This window comes from Silurus aristotelis (assembly GCF_946808225.1).
Source record: "Silurus aristotelis genome assembly, chromosome: 22".
NCBI classification, from domain to species: Eukaryota; Metazoa; Chordata; class Actinopteri; order Siluriformes; family Siluridae; genus Silurus; species Silurus aristotelis.
In genome coordinates this window covers 2,544,959-2,567,844 of record NC_139595.1, presented here as the reverse complement: position 1 = coordinate 2,567,844, position 22,886 = coordinate 2,544,959, and the positions used below count along the sequence as shown (strand labels likewise).

The 22,886-nt window shown below is 41.9% G+C and overlaps 1 protein-coding gene across 1 annotated transcript in view; it reads right to left on the bottom strand.

The window, feature by feature from the left end:
• The window catches only part of mpp7b (MAGUK p55 scaffold protein 7b), a 60,446-nt gene that overhangs the window by 10,688 nt on the left and 26,872 nt on the right, over positions 1 to 22,886 (bottom strand). The window contains 2 exon segments of the mRNA XM_083525148.1: positions 11,999 to 12,154; positions 20,692 to 20,730. Coding sequence (XP_083381274.1) covers positions 11,999 to 12,154; positions 20,692 to 20,730 — 195 coding nt within the window.

Sequence of the window (22,886 nt, the reverse complement as noted above, 5' to 3'; positions counted from 1 at the left end):
GCATAACAATGGAAGCTAATTCCATGCCTTCTAATAATATTTCCTAATGGAAGCATGTATATTGTAAAAAGCAGGGGTCCCAGAACTGACCCTTGTGGCACGCCATAATTTACTAGCATTATCCTGGATAGCTCTCCATTTAAATCTACGAAATGGTAACGATTGGACAGGTAGGATTTAAACCAGCTTAATGCCTGTCCCTGAATACCGATGTAATTCTGTAAGCGATCGAGGAGAAGATCATGATCTATAGTGTCGAACGCAGCACTAAGATCTAGTAAAACTAATAGGGAGATGTAGCCTTGGTCTGAAGCTAAAAACAGGTCGTTAGTGATTTTAACTAGAGCAGTTTCTGTGCTATGATGGGGCCTAAAACCTGACTGAAACTCTTCAAAGATATTGTTCTCCTGCAAGTGGTTACATAACTGGGCAGCGACAATCTTTTCTAAAATCTTAGACATAAATGGGAGATTTGAAATTGGTCTGTAATTCGATAGCGTGTTTGGATCCAGATTAGGTTTTTTAATGAGGGGCTTAATAACTGCTAACTTGAGGGATTTAGGGACATGACCTAACGATAGTGAGGAGTTAATAATATTTAAAAGAGGCTCACCAGCTGTATATAACACTTCCTTCAGTAGTTTAGTGGGAATTGGATCTAACTGACATGTTGTTGATTTAGCTTTCATAATAGCATCATACAGCTCTTCCTGTCCTATACATGTAAAACAGTGTAGTTGTGGGGTTGTAAGTACGATTGTGTCAGGAGATGCTGTCAGAGGTTGAACTGCCACAATTGTTTTTCGAATGTTATCTATTTTTTCAGTGAAGAAATTCATAAAGTCTTCACTACTAAACTGTGATGGAACACATTTTTCAGATCCCTGATTTGTTGTTAATTTAGCGACTGTACTGAAAAGGAACCTGGGATTGTTTTTGTTATTTTCTATGAGTTTGCTCAGGTGTTTAGCTCTAGCAGCTTTTAGCGCCTGTCTGTAGCTAAGCATACTGTCTTTATACGCAATTCTAAATACCTCCAATTTAGTTTTCCTCCATTTTCTCTCCAGATTACGTGTTGTTCTCTTTAGGGCATGCGTATGACTATTATACCAAGGTGCAGTTGCTTGTTCTCGAACCTTTTTTAACCGGATGGGGGCAACAGTGTCTAAAGTGCTAGTGAGGATAAGGTCTATGTTGTTCGCCATCTCATCAAGATGATCAGCATTTATGGGTTTAATGTGAAACTGAGATAAATCAGGCAGGTTATTTATGAATCTGTCCTTAGTGGTTGGAATAATAGTCCTACCAAGTCGATAGCGTGGTGAAACACGGCTAATCTGCTCTACCGGTAGTGTGTACAGTAGGAGATAATGGTCTGTGATGTCATCATTCTGAGGTAAAATATTTATATCAGTGACGTCTGCTCCGTGGGATATTATTAAGTCTAGTGTGTGGTTAAAACGGTGGGTTGGTCTGGTGACGTTTTGTTTAACTCCAAAAGAGTTTAGTAAATCGACAAATGATAATCCTAGGGCATCGTTTTCATCATCTACATGAATATTAAAATCTCCTACAAGCAGCACTTTATCAAAGCTGATCAGGAGGTCTGAGAGAAAACAAGCAAACTCATGAAGAAAATCAGCGTAGGGTCCTGGGGGTCTGTACACGGTGACCAGAGCGAGTTTTCTATGCATCTCTGAAAGTGCAATTTTAAGAACGAGCACTTCAAATGATTTAAAGCTGAATCCTAATCTCTGACTAACATTAAGAGAAGCACTATAAATGGTTCCTACACCCCCCCCACGACCAGTCTGACGGGGCTCATGCTTATAAACATATCCTGACGGTGTAGACTCGTTTAGACCCATATAATCACCTGGTTTAATCCAGGTCTCAGTGAGACAGAGTGCATCGAGATTATTCTCTATGATCATCTCATTTACAATCAGTGCTTTGGGTGCAAGTGATCTAATGTTTAAAAGACCGAACTTTAGAACTTTGTTGTGTTTGTTTATCTGGCATTTTTCAGTTTTAACTGCAATAAGATTATTTCTGGATCTTGTGTATGTAATTCTTGGTTTTACTACCCGAGGAATAGATATGGTTTCTATAAACTGGGCTGTGTGTGAACTTGTAACTATTTGGTCTGTAGTATGCGTGTTCTTATAGTTGAAGATTTCTTGATGTCTTACCAGTCAGATGGTGTGAAGTATCCTAGAGATGTTATCTGATAGCACTGCTGCTCCAACTCTGCTGGGGTGCAGGCCATCAGGGCGGAAGAACCTAGGACGCTCCCAGAAACAGTTCCAGTTATTAACAAAGAGAAGTTTATGTTCTCGACACCATGACTGTAACCATTCATTTAGAGCTAAAAGTCTACTAAACTTCTCAGCCCCTCGCTGGTAAGTGGGAAGAGGTCCTGACACAATGATCCTCGTTGTGGGTGATGTGCTGCGTACCGTCTCCACCAGGATCCTGAAGTCCCTCTTTAAGATCTCCGTTTGCCGCAGCCTGGTGTCGTTTGATCCGGCATGGAGAACAACCGCTCCGAAGTTCTCGTTCAGGATCGCGGGTACCTGCGCAGCGACATCCAGAACACGAGCACCAGGAAAACAGCGAGTGTGCACCTTACCTTTAGCTCGGGTAGCGCGGACATGCCGGACGATGGAATCTCCGAGAATAACAGTGTCGCGTTCCGTCTCGCGGAGGGGGACGAAGCGGTTCTCGGTCGAGATCTCGAAGGCCGGTGGTGGAGGTGGAGACGTCCTCGATCGGGGCTTGGCTTGTCTCTTCCGCCGCGGTCGCATCCAGGGTCCATGTTGCACCGGTGCCGGAGTTGTAGGTGCGCTGGGCCTGGGCATAGAAGCACGCGGAGTTGATGTGCTGGGAGCGTTAGGTTCAACCTGGGAGTTTACCTGGGATGAGTGCGCGTCCGCCCGGGATGTTTCCAGCGCCGCTTTCCGCTCTCGCAGCCGGGCATGCTTTACATGCAGCTCGCGAATCTGTTTCTCCAATGCCTCCATCTCCAACGCCACCGTTTGCAACTCGAACGAGTCCTCACCTGTGCTCGAATGCAGACAAACAACCGGCATAGTGCTTATCGTCACGAACAGATTTATTATACAGAGATGTGAGTGAGAGAAAATAAATATAAACAACACTAGTTATAGTCGAGTTAACTAACTACAGGCACAAGTCAGGAAGACAAAAACAATTAAGGATTATTAAAAGAGGAAAAACGGATAGATAGATAGCAAAGTTTGTTTGAAAGACGCCGAGAGATACAAACACGTAACTCGCGGCAAACAAGTCAAACACAGGAAGCTACGTCACAGGAAGCTACACAGGTTGTCCAGAGATGATCCCCAGAATGTGGCTGATGAACACAAATGTCCACAAATGTCTTTATCTTTCTCTCTCTCTCTCTTTCTCTCTCTCTCTTTCTCTCTCTCTCTCTCTCTCTCTCTCTCTCTCTCTCTCTCTCTCTCTGTCTTTTTGTCTGTCTTTCTGTCTGTCTTTCGTTCTCTTTATCTTTCTTTCTCTCTCTCTCTCTCTCTCTCTCTCTCTCTGTCTTTTTGTCTGTCTTTTATTCTCTTTATCTTTCTCTCTCTCTCTCTTTCTCTCTCTCTCTCTCTCTCTCTCTCTTTCTCTCTCTCTCTCTCTCTCTCTCTCTCTCTCTCTCTCTCTCTCTCTCTCTGTCTTTTTGTCTGTCTTTCTGTCTGTCTTTCGTTCTCTTTATCTTTCTCTCTCTCTCTCTCTCTCTCTCTCTCTCTCTCTCTCTCTCTCTCTCTCTCTCTCTGTCTTTTTGTCTGTCTTTTCCCCTCTCTTTCTGTATATATTGATGCATTTCTCAGCTGGAAAAAGAAAACACACCCGTCATTTACCCCTCAGAGTCTGCCAAATAGTGATGAATTGATTAACTGTGCCATTATTCTGAGCCTAATAAATCTGCCATAAAGTGATACTGCAAAAGCCATTATTTTTCATATACGCAGATATAACAGTACGATACTGATACAACATAATAACCATATTATACACTTCTCTGGATCTTATCAGACGTCGATGTTCATAAATTTACTCTCACTCGCTGTAAAAAGTTTGTGGACACCTGAGATTGGTGTGTGCTTCTTGTTTGAGCATCCCATTCCACATTACAATAACCTCCACTCTTATGGGAAGATGTTCCACAAGATTTTGTGGAGATTTGTGGAGATTCATTTAGCCACAAGGGTGTTATTAAAGTCAGGTACTGATGTAGGTGAGGTGAGGAAGCCTGGGATGCAGTCAGGCTTTTCTTTCAAACCAAAGATCTTCAATAGGGTTTGAGGTCTATAGCTGGAGATTTTCCACACACTTCCAACCCATGTAAAGCATATCTTTATGGAGCCAGATTTGTGCACTGTCATGCTGGAACAGTTTTGGCTTTGCGGTTCCCCTGGTTTAAGAGGTAGCTCAGTGGCTATGATTTTGGACTTCTGATCTGAAGGTTCTGAGTTCAAATCTCACCACCACTACTAAGCTGCCACTGCTGAGCCCCTTGTGCATTTGTAAGACACCCGGAGTGGCTTACATTTATCTCCCTTATACAACTGAGCAGCTATGGGGTTAAGGGCCTTGCTCAGGGGCCCAGAAGTGGGATCTTGGTGTGGCTGGGATTTAAACCCATGCCCTTTAGAGCTCAAGTCCAATGCCTTAACCACTAAGCTTCCACATTTCACATCTAGTACAGATCAAAATGTTCCAATTTAATAATAGACTTATGAAGCATGTTGGAATTTAAAAACATTTTTGACGGTGACAAGTTTTAACCAAACATCCCACACACACACACACACACACACACACACACACACACACACACACACACACACACAAACACACACACACACCAATCTCAGCTCGATGTCGGATCCCTGACGGATCTTTAACAGTTCAAGGTCAGCGTGCGAGTCGAAAACGTTGCCCGCGCCGAAAACATTAGCGCTCTCCAAACAAACCCCGGCAACAGCAACCGGGGCTGTTTATCTTCGTGCCTCGTACACTTTCCGCTGCTTGACGTTAAGCGTCACGTACAGAGACCAGCTTGTCCCGCCATCAAATTATGGCCTCTGGCTAACGAACTGATTCTAGCACTCGGCGTTCGAAACGTGTAAATCAAATAAATGTGTTTGTCAGAGCCTCGACCCGTTTTCGTTACAGCGAGAGCGAGGAGGGAAACGATGTGAGAGGCAAGCACCAACCTGAGGCAAAGAAATGGCGTCGGTCCAGAGCAAAAAAACTCACTCTCTCTGTATCACTCTGCACTGACAGCCTGGCAGTGAGAGGCCTTAATTACTTCTGTGTGTGTGTGTGTGTGTGTGTGTGTGTGTGTGTGTGTGTGTGTGTGTGTGTGTGTCAGAAAAGCCGATCCTGCTATTCCCTACAGGTAAACTATCCATGTTTATGAATCCTCAACTCGGATTGACTTATAGAGGAACAAAAATCCTCAGATTTACATCCACGTCGTTCATCTCTTCATTTCGAGGATTTAAGAAACACTCGATTCTGGGATAGAGCACTACAGGGACTTCACTCTGTACAAAGATCTTTCTTCACTTGGTCTTCCAAAGCTTTCATTCTTGATCTCACTTTGCTCCGTGTGCAACGGAAAACAGAACCTCCTCCGTTCATATGATTCTCTACAGCAAATAACAGCAAATCAATAACAGCAAAATCAAGAGGAGATGAGGTCACTGTATCTCTCGTGTTATTTGACATTCGAACGATCGTGCGTTTTCCTTCAAATGATGAGAAGTGATAAAAAGTGGTGAACTAATCACAAAAACCAGGTAGTTGAGTTCAAGTAGAGATACATTCGGAAAAATATTTTCATCCAATTGAACTGATCAGTAGATGCCACCAAGCACCAATCAAAACAAGTTAAAAACTTGACCTGATTGGTGGATCGCTGCGTGTTCGAGCAGTTACGTTTTTATCCTCATAAATAAAAAGGAAGCGACTTTGACTGAGTTGGAAATACTTCATTAAAGGCACTGATACATACGAAGTAAGTACAAGTAACAGCAAGTAACGAATTACATTTACTTCTTTACTGCCCACTGTTTAATGCATATAGGTCAGGGTCAAAGAAATGCAGTGAGTTTGAGAGGAGATCAACAGTATTTGTACCATGAAGGCTGATTAAAAGAAGTAGTAGTGGTTTGCAAAAGCAGATTGAGATTCTCCTTCATGTAGGCGAAAGTTCATCCATTAAGGCAATTGTACCATATCAATTGTTTTTGGCTTGGAATTTTTTTTCCACCTGTTCCAGCACTACAATGCCACTGTGCACAAAGCCAGCACCATGAAGATTTGCTTTACATGGGTTAGAGTGGAAGATCTCCTGTGTTAGCACCCAGACGTCAACCTTATTGAACACCTTTGGGATGAATGTGAAAGCTAACTGCACCCCAGAACCTCCTCACCTCACCTACCTGGTTAAGCAGAAATCTCCTTCAAAAATCTATTGGAACATCTTCCCAAAAGAGTGAAGGTTACACAGCAAATCTGGAAAAGAAGCACATACCAATCTTACGCTCAGGTGTCCACAAACCTACTTGTAGAGTGTATATGCTCTTGTATCCATCTATCTTCAGGTGTGAATAACACATGCAGAGTGTGAAAATGGTGAACTCACGTGGCACTGGGATGCCGAAGTGCTCAGGATCTGAGAGCACAAGTTTCCTTTTCAGCTCAGTCACACCAACACCATGGGGTCCTGTGATTATACACGGATACACACACACATACACACATAGACACACAAACTCATTAGTGTAATCACTAGCCCCAGGAAAAAGCTTGTTAGGAAGCTGCGGTCAAAGCACAGGGTCTGCCATGATACAGCGCCCCTGGAGGGCAAAGGGTTAAAAGCACTCTTTAAGAGACCAAGAATGGCAGCTTGGCAATACCGGTGCTTAAACCACCAACCTTCCAATCACTAACCCAGAACTTTAACCAATGAGCTTCCCCTCGTATTTCGACCTGCACTTTCATCATGTCCTCATGGTTCGAGATAAAGTTCCCTGAAGCAGCTCTGTGTGTGTAACTGCTTTTCAATGGGGTTTTTATTAAAATCTAAAGTGTGCATTCATGAACGTTTTTTTCCCCCTGATACACTGGCTCTGGAAACGCACCAGCATCTGAAGTTTCCATTACTGGGGTGTGAGTGCAGAGCGAATGGGATAACACTGTATTGATTTCAGAGGATGGCTCTGCTCATTGTGCGCACACACACACACACACACATACACACACACACACACACACACACACACACACACACACACACACACACACACACACATGCGTCCAGAACACAGAGTCTAAGCTGCTCAGGGAGAAAAAGCCAGACTAGCGTGGCGGGAATGAAAGATCTGTCTGATACACGTACAGGACAGACTCGAGTCTAGCGTTTTTTGGGAGACGCTCAGTGCCTCTCAGGAAAGCGTGCATCACTAGCAGTAGCAGTGTGTTGATGCTAAGTGAAATTCCATGAATATCTGCCGTTGTAACCGTACGTGGAATAGTTGAATTGCTTTTTAAAAGTTTTTAATGGGTTTAACAGAACAGTGAGAAGAAGCCAGAAACAAATGAGGCTAAGTGATAAAAATAATAGTTCCTCCTCGGGAATGGGAGTCCTGCCTGTTCCTGCCCTCTCCTGCCTCCTCCTTCCCTTTCCTGCCTCCTCCTTCCCTCTCCTTCATTCTCCTCTCTTCTCCAGATTCCTCTTTCCTCTTTCTGCCTCCCCCTCTCTCCTCCTGCCCTCTCCTGCCTCCTCCTTCCCTCTCCTTCATTCTCCTCTGTTCTCCAGCTTCCTCTTGCCTCCTTCTCCCTCCTCCTACCTCCCCCACTATCCTCCTGCCTCATCCTTCCCTCTCCTGCACTCTCCTCTCATCTCCAGCTTCTTCTTTCCTCCTCCTGCCTCCCCCTACATACTCTTGCCCTCTTCTGCCTTCTGCAGCCTCATCCTGCACTCTCCTCCTTCTCCAGCCCTCTTGTGCCTCCTCCTGCTTCCTACTGCCTTCGTGTGCCCTCTCCTGCCTCCTCCTGCATCAAGCTGTCTTTTTTCTGCTTTTCTTCTCCTGACATCTTCTGCCTTCCTCTGCCCACTCCTGCCTTCCCTCTGCCCTGTCCTGTCTTCTCCTGTTTCCTACTGCCCCCCCGCCTCCTCCTCGTGTCAGTTTCTGCTTCCTTGTTCCTTCCTTCCTCTGCATTCTCTTCCATCCTCCAGCCTTCTCCTGCCCTCTCCTGGCTTCCCCTGCCTTCTTATGCACCCTACTGCATCTGCCTTCCCTCCTCTGTCTTTCCTTTGCCTTTCTCCTGCCTCTTTCTCCCTCCTTATGCTCTCTCCTGTCTCCTGCCTTCTCCTTCCTTATCCTGCTTCTTCCTTCCCTCTCCTGTATCCTTCTGCCCCCTCAGTGTTACTGTACACCAGAGGAGGTCCAGACCTCAGAACTCCAGGAAATGTTTTTCCTAAATACAGAAAAATCTTCTCTTTCTGTCTGTGGTCGCTTGAGCAAACACGTTCAGGAAGACGGTATATTTACTTTCCGTGCCATCTTCGAACTTGTATCGCATACCTTCCTAAATGGATCTCATTGAACCGAGCCGAATTGGAAGTTAATGTAGCGTGTCAGAGGCCAACGTAAGCCTGAGAGACTGACAAGGGGGAAAAGTGAAACTAGCAATTTGCAGAAGAAGCTGCTCATTTGGAATAGATGAGGGATGCTGAGGGCGGCTTTGGTGGGCGGGAGGTAGTGTTTGTTTCCGGAAAAATATTATTAAAAAGGGTCTGGAAAAACAGCTCGGAGAATGAAAGAGAAAACAAGGTGTCAATGTTTAAGGCATTTCAGTCAAAAATTCTGCCATTTCAGACGGTGCTTCGTTCTCATTCTCAATAGTGTTTTGGGTTTTTGGTGTGATAGTTGGGGGAAAATTACATCAGCCAATCAGATTTCAAGATGAATTTAGAATTAACACAATGTTTACATTTTACAGTATTTCTGCTCTGAATAGAAAAAAAAAAGAGTTAAAAGATGAAAAAAATAGTCTTTTATTCCCACTTTTTTAAACCTTTTAGCTGTAAATGTCCTTGTTAATACAATTATCATTATTATTTATTTATTATTTTTTACGTTTTTACTTTATTGACATTAAAAATGCTCAGGCATATTGCAAAGGTTTTCTCAACAGAGGTAATATTTCATTTTATAGCATTGAATGGTAAAGATTCTGAGATTAGCTAGCTACAGTCAAAAGCTACATGTACTTTATATAAACGTTTTATGTAGTACATGTATAATGTCGTGGATTTTAATCATCTTAAATGATTTATGGAAAAAATTATTATAACTATAGCGAAAGATCAAATATAATCGTATTCAGAGCCTGTAAAAACCAAACACCTCGTCTTTAACTCTTATGTTTTGACTGCACTTTTCCACTCAAGTTATAGTAAAGAAGTGCTCTGAACGACTACAAATCAACTGTCCGATCCAAGACAATCCGGAAAAGTATTTTGTCTCTTCGGATGTTCAACATTTGCGGTCAGTTTTCTTTCAGATTGCACCGGCAGACACCCCGCGCTTGACCTTGCTGAGATGATGAAGCTGCTTTGAAATCAGACCGTGCGGTCTGCGAATAGTTTGGCCTGAATCAAGGCTCCCTTGAAGAGCTTCGAGAACTGGAAGGGATATTATCACGCCCCCTGTGCGTTGTCTGTTGCTGTCTTTTATTTTATTTTATTTTTTGCAACAACAAAGCTTACATCTGCTCCGGTGCTGCCGCCAGAGCGCTGTTCACACCTCTGATGTATCGAAGGACGAATTGAATAAATTTGCCACGGAGACACATTTTTTTTTCAGCGCAGTGAGAGCGCTTGGACGTCCTCGTCCCCGAAGTGCCTGTGATGTGGTTGCGTGAGAGTGCGGTGTACTTATGGGGTTGTAGTTACGGATGTTTATTTGTTATCACATCGAACTGCCGTCCGGATGCAACCCGGGCAGCCAGGGAGAACAGCAAGGTGGCCGATTCTGCATTACAGGCCTCGTACCTGATGAAGTGTGAAGACCGGGATTTCAAAAGACAGGACAGATTTAAATAAACGAGCGGACCCTCTCCCCTGGCGACTCCGTGCCGGACGTTTGAAGTCCCATTAAGAGAAACATTCTGCAGACTTGAGGTTCCCGAGCAGAGCCATGAAAGCAGATTGGTGCAACTTTCCAGATATCCATGCGCTGCTCTCAAAAGAGTAGTCAGCTTCAAGGAGAGGAAATCACCAAAGCGGCAGATAAGAAGGAGCGTTTTATTGTAAATCCTCCAAGATTCCTTTGAGAGCTTCCAGACAATCGTTGAATCTCTGGGTTTAGTGTTGAGGGGAAGAATGATTGAGCAATGGAGGTTAAATAAAATTCCAATTAAGTGTAGTGGGCAGGAAAGCTACTGAAAAACACAGAACAATTGATGGTTATGGGGCTTTTTAGCATATCCCAGAGGTTTTAGGAAATGAGGGTCAGAGCCATGATACAGCACCCCTGGAGCTCTGAGGTTTAAGGGCCTTGCTTAAGGGCCCCAAGAGTGGCAGCTTGACAATAGTGGAGATTGAACACCTCAAACTTTTGATCAATAACCCACACCCTTAACCACTGAGCTACTACTTTTAGGACCCCAGAAATTGCCAGTAGTCCCCAGGATTCTCCAGAATTCCCCAGGATTCCCCAGGATTGAAGTGCAAGAAGTCTCAACTTCTCAAAAAGTGATGTGTAAATGACTTCAAAAGGAATGAAAGTCAGTCATGGATGAATGTTCTAACAGAAAGAAAGAACTACTCTGATATCAAACCACAGCGCTGGCAGATGAAACACTCAAATCTGTTACTGTTTCCATCACCATTTACAGAGTCTTGTATAGTAGGCAAGAAGAGAAGAGAAGCCTTTGTTAGTCACATGTCCTTTACAGCACAGTGAAATTCTTTCTTCGCATATCCTAATGATGTAAGGAAGCCGGGGTCAGAGTGCACGGTCAGACATGCTACAGCGCCACTGGAGCAATAGTTGTACCCCTGACCTTCTGATCAGTAACCCAGAGACTTAACCACTGAGCAACCACTTTCTCTTTTTTAATTATTTTTAAATAATCTAATAATATCAGTATATATAATATGTGTAATCAAACATTTGACTTTCACTTATTACATTTTGTACACAAATATCTGTACTTTCCACTTCGCACGTTTAAAAAAAAGACTCGTTAATTTAGGTTGAATATTTTTTTTCTCATTACGCGCCTTTTTTAGCCCATCAACCTGTTTCCTGTCATCGCACAGCTTTTTCTACCGCTGGTGTATTGTTTCCTGGCTCTCACACACCACAGGCGTAGACTTGTTTATAAAGATAACAACGAGCAAGATTGGGGTTAACGTGGATGAGACAGAGGGGGTCAGTGATGTAAACATGACTGAGAACAGACACATTGAGTGAGAGTGACACTTAAACAGGTAGTAATAATGACTACTTTATACTTAAGTACATGTCAGAGCTCAAACTTCTTTACTTGAGTGAAAAAGTGTACAGAACTTTAACTTTTACAACCTTTAAAACATGAGTATCTGTACTTCTACTTAAGTGAAGGACGTGTGTACTTTTGCCCTCTTTGGCGTTAACTCCTTGTGCCCTTTTTCGTTAAATATCTCTTGTTTTCGCCTCCAATTTATCACCTTGTGGATCGACCTATTTATAAAAATTACAATTTATCACCATATGTGTTAAACTATGGGACTGAAACTGTTACTATGGTAACAGTTGTTGTTTTTTTTCGCCCCTTCTTCTGAAATGCGAAGGCACACAAAGTACTGTTGATATAATTACTATAAAACTGGAGACACCTTCTGTAAACATTAGCACAAATTCAAAAATCACTATGGTGCAAAAGGAATACGTCGTCTTCTTACACGCACCGACCAGCAGCACGGGACGGTATGGTTCTTCTGGCTGTCTGGCGTAACGTACCACCTCCTGGTAGCTGAAAATTGGTTCCCGCTTCATCCATTTTGTGTGTGTTTCTTCACTCCGGCGGTCCTTCTTGCTTAGCCGGAAACTTTTCCTCAGTCCAGCTAAATGGAAAGAAAATTCATACACCAGAAATTAGGTGCAACCAAACCCTGCCTTCAGTTACCCAAATTGGTACATTTCATACTCCAAAGTGTCATATTTTTGTGTAAAGTCTTCAAAACCTGACGGTCATGTTTTTCCACAGAACCCAAACTCCTGAGCTGCCATTTCTTCAACACAGTCTGGGCTGTGGTCCAGAGAGGAGCCGAACTAACCGGTTCCATACTGAAAGATTAGCGTGACACATAAGACACTGATTGCCATTTAATGGTGACAAATCCTCCTTCGTAACCACCAGCTCCATGCAAGGACACCCGATACGCTGCGTCTGGCTGCTAACACCGTGATTAACGAGAACAAAATGTTCGCGTATGCTTCGGAGGAGTCGAGAGCTTTGGGATGGAAAAGGAACACGCTCCAAATCGCTCAGAAAACAGTTTCCACAACACCATCTAACCGCAAGCTGGACAAGCCTCTCAAACCTGCCCAGGCTACACAGGGCCGGCTACAAACACCCCGCATCCGAGGCTCCGGATTGCTCGTAAAAGATGATGTACTGTGCGACTCGGCAATACGAACATATTGTATAGTCTTTGGATGATCTGAAACCAGCACATGAATCAAGCAGATGATCGCATTACTAATAGTGTCTTCTGTTTTGTTGGTGTTTCCTTTATTGCCGAATGACGAACACGGGCAACTATGTCCTTCGGTAAATATAGAACAGAATATTTCCAGCAGGCTTCCACATGGCACATCGATATTACAAGACTTTTTGTTCTGGTTAACAGTTTCCTACATTACCCACAAGGCCATTGGACTTTCTGCTTCCCCATTGAGAATCAATTCAACAGCAAGCAGAAGATTTAAAAAGGAAGAAATGATGGAAGAAACTTCAGACTTAAACTTGTCACAACACTTTTGGCTTTATTTGTGTGATTTTTTTCTTAAGTAGTTGAAAAGAAGGTTTTGGGCTCATGAATAAAAATCAATCAGTGTTTGACTCATTAATTTAAATCAATTAATAGATCGGTGTGCTGAGAGCAACATTCAAGTCTTTTCAAGTAAACTTGATTAAGCAAAAAATCTTGTGACACAAATGATTACATTATAGCCATAATAAATCATAGTACTTTGGATACTTAAGTAAATTTGAAAGCAAATACTTTTGTACTTTTACTCAAGTAAATGATTTCACCAAGTTGATCTACTTTTAATTACATGTTTTGTGTACTTCGTTCACCACTGGAAGCAGAGAGCAGTAAAATGGTGTACGGGCCTCACATCTAGCCATGGATTATTGCAAATTATTCAAATGAATATTCAAATTATTCAGGGTGTAAAAAATACAATACAATTTTTGCACTTATCTCCACACTTACATGCAACAGCTGACTTGTGCCATTTATGTTTTCAAGATGTTTCCTCCTGGACAAGGCTGAATTGCCTGCAATAAAGCGGATTTGTTCCTTCTCATTTCTTGACTGGAAGACCTCTCCATCGATTTGTTAATTTCAAGTTTTAACGGTGTTTAATTGGTGAATAGCTAAAACCGGTTTGAACCTTGAGCTACACAGCAAATGTGTCTGCTCGGGTACGGGGTCTGGTTAAAGGTTTATAGATGAAGAAACAGCATATGTGGCTTGTTCTTGTCGATTTCTTCTTTGCAACATCTAAAAAATGTGACCATTTCTGTCCACACAGGCTGCCCAGGTGCTTGTTCAGTCTCTCGTCATTTCAAGACTGGACTACTAAAGCTCTCTGCTGGCAGGTCTTCCTCTGAGCGCTATTCGTCCACTGCAAATGATCCAAAACGCAGCTGCACGACTTGTTTTCAATCTGCCCAAGTTCTCCCACACCATCCCACTGCTGCGCTCCCTTCACTGGCTTCCAGTAGCTGCACCTATCAGATTCAAAACACTGATGCTTTTTAGGGCCAAAAATGGAAAAGCGCCACCTTACCTCAGAGACCTTATCACATCTTGCACTGCACCACGCTGTCTGAGATCCTCCAGCACTGCTCAACTGGTACCACCTTCTGTCAGAATGAGAGGTAAGTATACTTCAAGGCTCTTCTTCGGAATCCCTGGCTATCTTTAAGCGATGGTTGAAGACCTTCCTCTTCCTGAAACACTTAAATTAGCACGTTCCAAGTTTGCTTTGTAGAAATCAAGAGTTATATTTATATTAAGTTTGTAATCTTGTGTACCAGTGTAGCTTTATTCATTGCTGGAGACTCAAAGCACTTTTGTACGTCGTTTTGGACACGGGCGTCTGCTAAATGCCGCAAATGTAAATGTAAATATGTACAATGTTATTGGGAGTATTGATTTTTATTTCTTTTTTTTATCCTTAAAGTCCAATGTCTGAAATCTTCATAAAGTTGGATCTTGTTAGAAAGCTGATTAAAACAGAACAGAACGACCTGTGGGTTAAACACACTGAACCCACACCTGAACGTCCAGCCGAACACAGTCCAGTGCAGAGTTTTCCTTTTTTAACCTAATATGGATAAGAAGCTGTCAGCTGCCATGTTTGACTTCTCTTTGTCGAGCGTGTCTCACACTCCGACAGACGCAGTAGCTGCAGCACAAACACAAGCCCGATTGGCCACAGCAATATCAATCCAACCTGAATCTCTTAAACTGTTCCAGTTATCTGTGTCCTGCATGCAGAAAAACAGCCAGGCCTCAAAGCTACATGGCTTTAGCGCAAATAAAATCCCAATTCCAAAAAAGTCGGGACACTGTGTAAAATGTAAATAAGAACAGAATGCACTGAATTGCAAATCTCATAAACTTATATTGTGTTCACAATAGAACATAGAAAAATGCTTAAAGTGAGGAAGTGGACCAGTTTAAGGAAAAAATAAGGTCATATTTGAATTTGGTGGTGTTTCAAAAAAAGTTAGGACGGGGCAACAAAAGTCAGGAAAAAGTAGATGTTGTTAAAAATGAAACATTTTGCAGCTAATGAGGTTCATCGACAGCAGGTCAGTAAGATGATTGGGTATAAATAGTGTATCTTAGAGAAGCAGAGTCTCTCAGAAGTAAAGATGGGCAGAGCTTCACCAATATGTTAAATACTGCGTCTAAAAATAGTTAAGAATAGTTTCTCAACATACTGTAAAATTGCAAACCAATTAAATGCCATAATTTACAGTACATAATATCATCAAAAGTCTCAAAGAATCTAAAGAAGTGGCTAAGAAGTGCAAAACAAAGTAGCAAATAATCCAAAATCGAAAAACAAATGAACAAATCAGAAAACTGATTAGGAACATGCCCAACGAGTTTCGTTCCGATTGGCCTCCGTTAACCTTGAGTAATAGGTGCTTAAAATTCATTGGACGATGGTGGCCATGTCTTTTTGAGATACATGAATATCGTTGTGTTACATTGAACACAGACACTGCATGCCAATCCTCAGGTCGACTATATACTAACGGTTGCGTAGTTATAGCCATTTTTATGTTTTTTTCCTCTTATAGCGCCACCAAGTGGTCATGCTCCACCAAATAGTCAAGCTTTTCATTGGAGATTCAATGACGATTGAGCTCATGTACATGCGTACCAAATTTGGTGAAGATATCTCATTCCGTTCATGAGTGATATAAAAGTCCCGCCTATTTAAATTTTTTTTACTTCCTGTATATCTTGAATGACAGGTGTCTTGTCCAATGAGCAGTAAGTATTCATTCGCAAACGATACTCACCTTTTTCGGTTTGTCTAGTTTGTCGTTGTGTTTTTTTAATTAAAATTTTTTTTTTTTCACACTACAGTTTTCCATGCCATCCACAAATTCATGTTAAGTCTCTATCATGGAAAAGAAAAAGTCATGCGTGAACATGATCCAGAAACGCTGCCATGCTCTCTGGGCCAAAGCTCATTCCCTGACTTAGCCAATCCCTCTCCAGACAGTTGTTCTTCTGTCTTTTAACCTGCATGTTTCTATTTCTTTGACATAATCCTTTATTATATGTAAGTGCCATTAGAGCTTTAGACAATCCCGTGCAAGGAAAGACATAAAGTACAGGAGCTTGGGTGGAAACGTTGAAACGCATCCTGACACGTGCTGCGTCGGGAATTACACGACGACGCGAGAGGTTTTTAGCCTTTCAAAGCAGTGTGACACGGCCCGTGGAAATCGGTCAGGCAGCCGACAAAATGCATTTTCAAATCTAGTTATGATATTTGGCGAAGGAAGTCGGTTGTGACACACTGGGCCGGGAGAGAGAAAAAAATTCCCTAAGGGTTCACGCTTAATTTGACGCTCAGAACTAGCTCTTGTGATTTATTCGGCATGGAGAGCAGAAAAGGAGCATGTCTCAAGAAAATGATGGACTGGAATAATTTAACTGGTGCTGGGGAATGCTCAGAGGTGCACATTGAATAAAAAAAAAACCCACACCTATTCAATTCAGGTTTAAATCCAGTTATGGATATTTGGAGCACTTATGTTCATGCTTAGGTTCAGGACTCTTTTCTCCCTACCTTGCTTATTAAACCATCCAGGAGCCCTGATCTTCTCTTGCCATCTGCTAAAGGGCGTGTGGGATTAAGGTTCTCTAGAGATTAGAGAGCCTGACCAAACACTTTCGTCCAGACATGTCCAGAGACCAGGCCACACAACCTGTTTCCATAAACAGCAACAACTAGAGGATGCCAACCCAACTGGCCATGGCTTATGTCTGCTTCATGCATGACCTGCACCGAAGCTGAGTTCTCGCCACACGACTGTGGGACGAAGCAGAAGTCACGCCTTACTGTTACCGAGTCTGAAGGGATCTGTGGGTAGGAGCGGCTTGCTCTCTTATTATATGCTAGAGATACTTTGGTGTTATGGATAGAGTTTCTCGAGTAAAGACCTCGAAGAGCACGCAGGAGAACATGCATCATCATGGGCTTGTTGGGGACAGCATTGGGTAAATAAAGCAAATAAAGTTGGGGTGACCATAGTTGAAGATTCATTGATTCAATAGGAGGAGTCTGATTTGACTAACCGCACAGTCAAATCTTCTCAAAGGTGTTATGAAACAGGAAGTGGTAGCTCAGTGGTTACGATTTTGGACTTCTGATCAGAAGGTCATGAGTTTAAATCCTAAATGTTTAAAATGTTACGGGAATCGTTTATTCACATCGCTTTTCTTTTCAACTTTAAAAAGATAGAAAGGCACCGTCATCATTTCTTCTTTCACTCTAAAGACAGTTTGTTAAGACACTTGTTGAATACCTGGTGTCAAACACACACACACACACACACACACACACACACACACACACACACACACACACACACACACACACACACGATTTGATCAGTTGACTTGGCAATAGCAATGGTTGTTCAGGACCGATTTGTAAATTGTGAACGATTCTTTCATGTGACTCTGAAGAACGAGTCGTTTTAAAGAGTGATTCGTTTATTTTCTACCGGATGCGTATGAGCAAAGCATCGCAAACAGCTGGAACCAAATTCCTTGTGTGTGTCAACACACTTGGTTAATAAACCTGAAAAATATAACAATTCTTATTCAACTATACAAATCCTTAGTTGGGAATACAACTAAAATAAGGTAAAGAACCCAGATTTCTAATACACAAAGTGAGACAGAAAGACATTAAAAAAGAATCAAGGGACACATTGGTTGTAAAAATCAGTGGACCAATACTGGAGACCTGATTTACTCCTGCTTCCCTTGGTTCCTCACTGAATGGAGTCATGAGAACGTGCTCCAAGAGAACATGTAAATAATCACAGATGTTTTGATGTAGATAAGGCAATGCAAAAAAACAAATCGAACAGAGAGGGAAACCGAGTGAGACAAAAAGTTTTACCAATGGAGTGAAAATTCACCCTTAAACTTCTGTGCACCAAGAGATCCAAGAAGAGAGCAATCCATCTCGGCTTTGTGGACTTAGATAAGATAAGGTGATTAAAAAAAACAAATGAGTAACAAATTTCTGAGTTCATCTAAGATTTACCAGGGAAACAAAGACCACAGTGATTTCCAAAGCACAGCAACTTGGAAATAATAAATGGCGTCTTTCTTGTAAACATCACTGGATCAACACTGCAGACCTTGAGGTCCTCCGCCCACCTTCGGTTTCTTGTTGAACAACTTTTAAGAGCGTCCTTTAATGGAACATGAGAGAAATAATGTATCTTGGCTTGGTAATTCATTAGAAACACAGAGTATGACAGAGATAAGGCAGTAAAAATAAACACTGCTTAGTTTTAATAGACAAAACCAGACGGAAAGTCAGACAGAGTGAAAGATTTTATCTGGAGATGTCCAAGAAGTGAATGCCAAGCCGCAGAAAAACGTCTTTTAAAAAACTATTCGAAAGAAATATATGATTTTTTTTGGAAATTATAACGGACCGACATTACAGACCTGAGGCACTCCTGCTACTTTTGGTTTCTTATTAAATATACTCCTGAGAATGTGCTTCAAGAGAACATTGGATGAGGGACCATTTAAAGGGAAGGTGGAAGCTCTGTGTTTAAGATGTTGGACTTCTGTTCAGAAGGTTGTGAGTTCAAATCACAGTACCACCAAAGTGCCACTGCCCCTGAGCACGGCCCTTAACCATCAACTTCTCAGTTGTATAGTTCGCATAATTGCAGGGTTCCCTGGATAAAAGTGTTTGCCAAATGCAATGAATTTTTTTTCATTATTTGGCAGCTTGGTGATACTGGGGTTTGAACCCTCAACCTTCTAAACAGTAGCTCAGAAATTCATGGATATGAGTCGATAAAATGGAATAATTCATTCTGATTGGCCAGAACCTGGATCCTTTACTCAAAAAAAAAATCCTTTACTCTTTGTGAAAATGGGATTCTTTACAAATAGGGTAATTTACAAAGATATTGTGATAAAAAAAAAGAAGTCCTAATAGAGAGATTGAGACAGTTTAAACTAAAATGTTTTTTTGTTTCTTTTGAAATCCAATGAACCAAGAGCACAGACCTGAGGTACCTCCTTGGTTTTCACCTACATTTAAGACATTTGGCCCTTATCCAGAGTGACTTATATTTATGTTATTTTATACAACTAAGCAGTTAAGGGGCCTTGTTTAGGTGGTGGTGCTGAGATTTAAACCCATAACCTTCCAATCAGAAGTGCAACATCTTATCCATAAAGCTACAATTTCATCTGTGATCTAAAAGAACATGCAAACGAGAGTCCAGTAGTGAGAAATGCAGAAAGAATGTAAAATAACCATATTTTAACAGAGACGTATCTTCTTGTCTAGCTTAAGCTTGGCAGCCAAGATCGATTACATCATGAGCATTCGTTTAACCCAGAACTCAAGGACCACAGTAGACAGACACCACATCCCACCTTGAGGAATCTGGTCTGGATTGCGAAAATAACGAGAAGAAAAAAAATGTATAAAAGGTTTTATTTCAGAGTCTGTGTGATGCTTCTTCATTAAGTTTATCTGTCACTGGCTTCTAATTGAAAAATCAAATAAAAAAAAAAAAAACGAGTGACTATAACTTATCGGTTGCATCAGCCTGTATGGTAAAGCCATTATCTGGCGAACAAAGCCCTTTGGGTTGTCTTCTAACCAGACCTTGAACACTAACGCACGCAATTCTGTGGCTACCTGAGCCTGAAAACATCCCAAAGATCTGGAGAAATAGAAAAGCAATCTGGATTGCTGAACCATGCATTAGTGTCTTGGCTCCTGCTCGACTGCATACTGATTCAATAATCTGCTTTGTAAATGCTGGCTATTTTTTCTTTTTTTTTATTCTTAATGTTTTCCATGTCTGGACCTTATTGCAATCTTCTGATACCTTTTCCAGGTCTCTTTCACTTTTCCCACCCACCCCTCTGAATTCTCCACCATGCACTGGGTCGTATCTGATTGCGTTGCGATGATCTCGGGGCTTCAAAGGCAGATTTCTAGAAGAATGTTGCTACCAAAAAGCTCTGGGTGAGTGTCGAAGCGTCGTGCACTTTTCCATCACGTAGTTTCTAAACCATCGGCGTGATAAATCACGGCGTTTTTTTTTTTTCTCTTGTGGCCTACCCCGGAATGAGCCAGTCACGAGCCGGCCACGTAGTAATGCCTTAAGCATGTTTTCTTGAAGGGCTCACCGTCGGATTGATGCGAGCTTGGGTCTGTGTCCCAGATTTGCGTGGACAAGATGACGTTTTGCCAGCACAAAAAAAAAAAAAGAAAAGAAAAAAGTCCTCTGGTTTACTCATAGCATTGCCTGGCTGCTTCGCTTCACTCGCCCTGATCCGGCTCCTGCTCTCACCGAGGCTCTTTATCACCAATGGACCAGAGCGAAGCACCCAGTCTGGAGCTATTAAAGACCTCCGAATTAGCATGAATACTCAAACCAGACTGAAATAAATCAAGAATTAATGAGGGTGTCTGAGCTGCTTTGAAAGGACAAATGTATCATGAGATGGATAAGTGCCATGGGGGAGATTAAAGCGGCGGTAAGAAGTTCTCTTGCAGCTTTACAACTCATTCTCTGGGATTGGGTCTGAGGGACGCAAAAAATGTTTCTTACCTATATGAATTCCATGTAGGGCCACATAATCCGCCTCTGCTAGTAAGGAAAAGAAAGATTGCACCGTGTAAGTGATCAATGTGAGCATTATTACGTCGTTAGAAATGACAAATAGACGATTTCACACTCAATCGGAACTCATCGCTCAACCATTATACAAGTCTTCTACCTTAAAAGTGAATATTCTGACTATTATATTCTAGCTTTTTTTTTCTTCTTCTTTCGGCTGCTCCCGTTAGGGGTCGCCACAGCGGTTCATCCGTCCCCATACCCCCGTGTCCTCTACATCTGCTGCTTTCAAACCAACCACACCTGCATGTCTAATAAGTTAGTGACCTGACACCAAGTCACATGACTATACCAAAGATCATGTGACGCTTTGGATAAAAACAAAAAATAAAACACACCCCTTTGTCATTTCTAACAACACCGGAACTTGTCTGTCTGTCCAAATATTTAATAGCTAGACACACTGAACCGCTCAGCAAATGAAATCTATAGATTGATGATTTTCAAAACCTGCTACATGACTCTTTTTTCAGGCTAAAAAACAAAAAAAAAGGAGGTGAGCGAATGAGCTGGGACACAAACATGAAGACGAAAGAGTAAAAGATTACCTTCGTCGTTGTCATCTGTCCAGCATGAGTGAAACAGAGTTCTTTAATGTTGTATACATTTGAGGACCAAAACCAAACATTTTCGTTTATGACATAATGGTTGATTTTGACTAATATACGATAAGTCAAAGATTTGAAACCTAAACTTATGATAGATAGATAGATAGATAGATAGATAGATAGATAGATAGATAGATAGATAGATAGATAGATAGATAGATAGATAGATAGATAGATAGATAGATAGATAGATAGATAGATAGATAGATAGATAGATAGATAGATAAGGTTTATAATCTACCGGATATGCAAATAGTAGCATTATGCAAATAAGTGTATTTAAATATGCAAATATATGTAACAAATAAATAAAGAACCAGCTATGGGCAGTATATATGTTGAAATGAATTTTACAAAAAAGATTTTATTTTACGCATGGTATTCAGCTTTTCGTACGATACGTTGGCATCTGATTCCCTCCATGAGATTGTGAGATTCCTTTACTTTAGCCGGCGGTCGTCAGTTCAGTTTTTTTGATGTTAGAGCGCATATTCTCTGTGTTTTTAGTGTTTCAAAGCCCATGTAAGCTCTGGTCTCCCTCCATTTTATCACCAAAACCAAAACAGACACTGAAACAGAGCATGTCTGGCTCCGCCCTCCACTCGTAAACTGGCGTTCGTCCACGTGCCAAATTCATATATACTGTATGGTTTATACATTACGTTATACATATAATTCATTGTATGCATAAAATTATATAAAAATACACTGGCATTTAAATTTTTCCTTCATTTGAACTTCACTTGATCCAAACATGTTTCAGCATGACAGTGCAGCAAAGCCAGCTCCATGAAGATCTGCTTAACATGGGTTGAAGAGAAAGATCTCCTGCTACAGAGCACTTCATCTTTAGTGAACACCTTCGGGATGAATGTGATCGCTGACTGCACCCCAAACCTCCTCACCTCACCTACATCAGGACCTGACTTTACTATCACCCATGAGGCTGAATGAATCTCACACAACTCCAAAGTCACACAGCTCCACAACTTCCTAGAAGGTTAATGGTTAATATAACAGCAAATGGGGACTAAATGTGGAATTGGATGTTCAAAAAATCACATACCAATCTTATGGTCAGGTCAGGTCAGGTGTCCACCTCACCTGCGTCAGTACCTGAATTTAACACATCAGCATGATTTTGAAAAAAAACAGGGTTTCAGGTCGGGGTTTTATGTCAAATGTAATACACATAAACACACACACACACACACACACACACACACACACACACACACACACACACACACACACACACACACACACATCTAGCTGGATCAAAACACAAGGTCATGTCCTGTACATGCCAGATGTTGGAACCAAATCTCTCCACCGTATCCGCCCTCTGCGCAGCGCCGTTTCATGAACTCCAGGTGAAGAACGATGACTCGAGGAGTCTCGGAGCGAAACCCGTTATTTCCAGCAAGCCGCTGCACTGTACTTTATTACAGCACGACGGGTTTGAATGGCCACTGCTTGCCCTGACCGAGCCCACACACCACGAGCTCTGGGCTTCCA